We start from the raw sequence: 1,307 nt of genomic DNA, 5'->3' as shown, positions 1-1,307 counted from the left end.
ATGAGTTTAAACTATGGTACAAGAGGTGTAAAGGGTAGGAACGAGGTAGGTATTTTGTTTGATAGGGAACTCAGGGAGCTAGTGATAAATGTGAGACGAGTGGATGATAGATTGATGGCTATTAATCTACTCGTTGGAGGGCAGAATATTAATGTTATTAGTGCTTATATACCTCGTGCGGACTTGGGCGAGGAGGCTAATAGACACTTATGGGAGGATTTGGATGAGGTTTTGCGAGGTGTCCCACACTCCGACAAGCTGTTCATAGGTGTAGATTTTAATGGCCATATTGGGGCGTCTGCTAGCGGTTACGACGAAGTGCATGGCGACTTCAATTTTGGATATAGAAGTGAAGGAGGTACTTTGCTTTTGGATTTTGCTAGTGCTTTTGATTTAGTTATAGCTAACGCGTGTTTTCACAAAAGGGAGGAGCATTTGGTCCCCTTCCATAGTATAGTGGTCAAGAGCCACATTGATTATCTTCTCTTCAGAAGGTGCGATAGAGGTCTATGCTCAGATTGCAAGGTTATCCCCAGCGAAAATATAGTAACCTAACATAGGCTCTTGGTTATGATCTTAGAAATTCAAAGGAGAAGGAATAAGAGGGTCGCGTGTGGCCAACCAAAAATCAAATTGGGAGCCTTGACTAAGGATATCGCCCTACAATTAGGGGAGAAGTTGCAAACAGTGAGGACCTAGAGGATTAGTGGGGACATGAGTAATATGTGGACCTCGATAGCGAATTGCATTTTGAAGCTGCTAGAGAGGTGCTAGGGGTCTTGAAGGGTCACCCTAATGGACATAAAGGATACTGGTGGTGGAATGGACAAGTCCAGAAAAAAGTGAAAGCCAAGAAAGCAGTATATTTGAAGCGAGTAGAAAGCAGAGACGAGGATGAGAGGAGTATGAATAGGGAATGGTATATGAAAGCTACGAAGGAGGCAAAGTTAGCCGTTACGGAGGCTAAGAATGCAACATTTGGATGGTTGTATGAAGAACTTGGGGCCAAAGGCGGGGACAAGAAGCTACACGTGCTGGACAAGGAGAGGAAAAGGAGGATCGTGACCTAGACCAAGTGAAGTGCATCAAAGACAAGGATATATTGGTGGATAACACACTTATTAGACGTAGATGGCAAACGTACTTTCATGAACTCTTGAATGATGAGGGGAATAGGGACATCATGATGGGGGACTTGAGGTTCTCCAAGAGTCCCCGTGAATTTCGGTATTGTAGGCGTATCAAGGTTGAAGAGGTTATGGGGGATATGCATAAGATGAGCAGAGATAGAGCGACCGGGCCAGATG

General features: G+C 44.4%; 1 protein-coding gene across 1 annotated transcript; it reads left to right on the top strand.

Annotated features, from left to right (window-relative positions):
- LOC109231581 lies at positions 1-1,070 on the top strand. Its single transcript, XM_019397233.1, has 2 exons — positions 1-494; positions 740-1,070. The coding sequence occupies exons 1-2, from the start codon at positions 1-3 to the stop codon at positions 1,068-1,070; spliced, it is 825 nt and encodes a 274-aa protein (XP_019252778.1).

Source organism: Nicotiana attenuata, chromosome 8, assembly GCF_001879085.1.
Source record: "Nicotiana attenuata strain UT chromosome 8, NIATTr2, whole genome shotgun sequence".
NCBI lineage: Eukaryota > Viridiplantae > Streptophyta > Magnoliopsida > Solanales > Solanaceae > Nicotiana > Nicotiana attenuata.
Note: the sequence above shows the minus strand (reverse complement) of the source record. Positions and strands in the feature narration are given on the sequence as shown.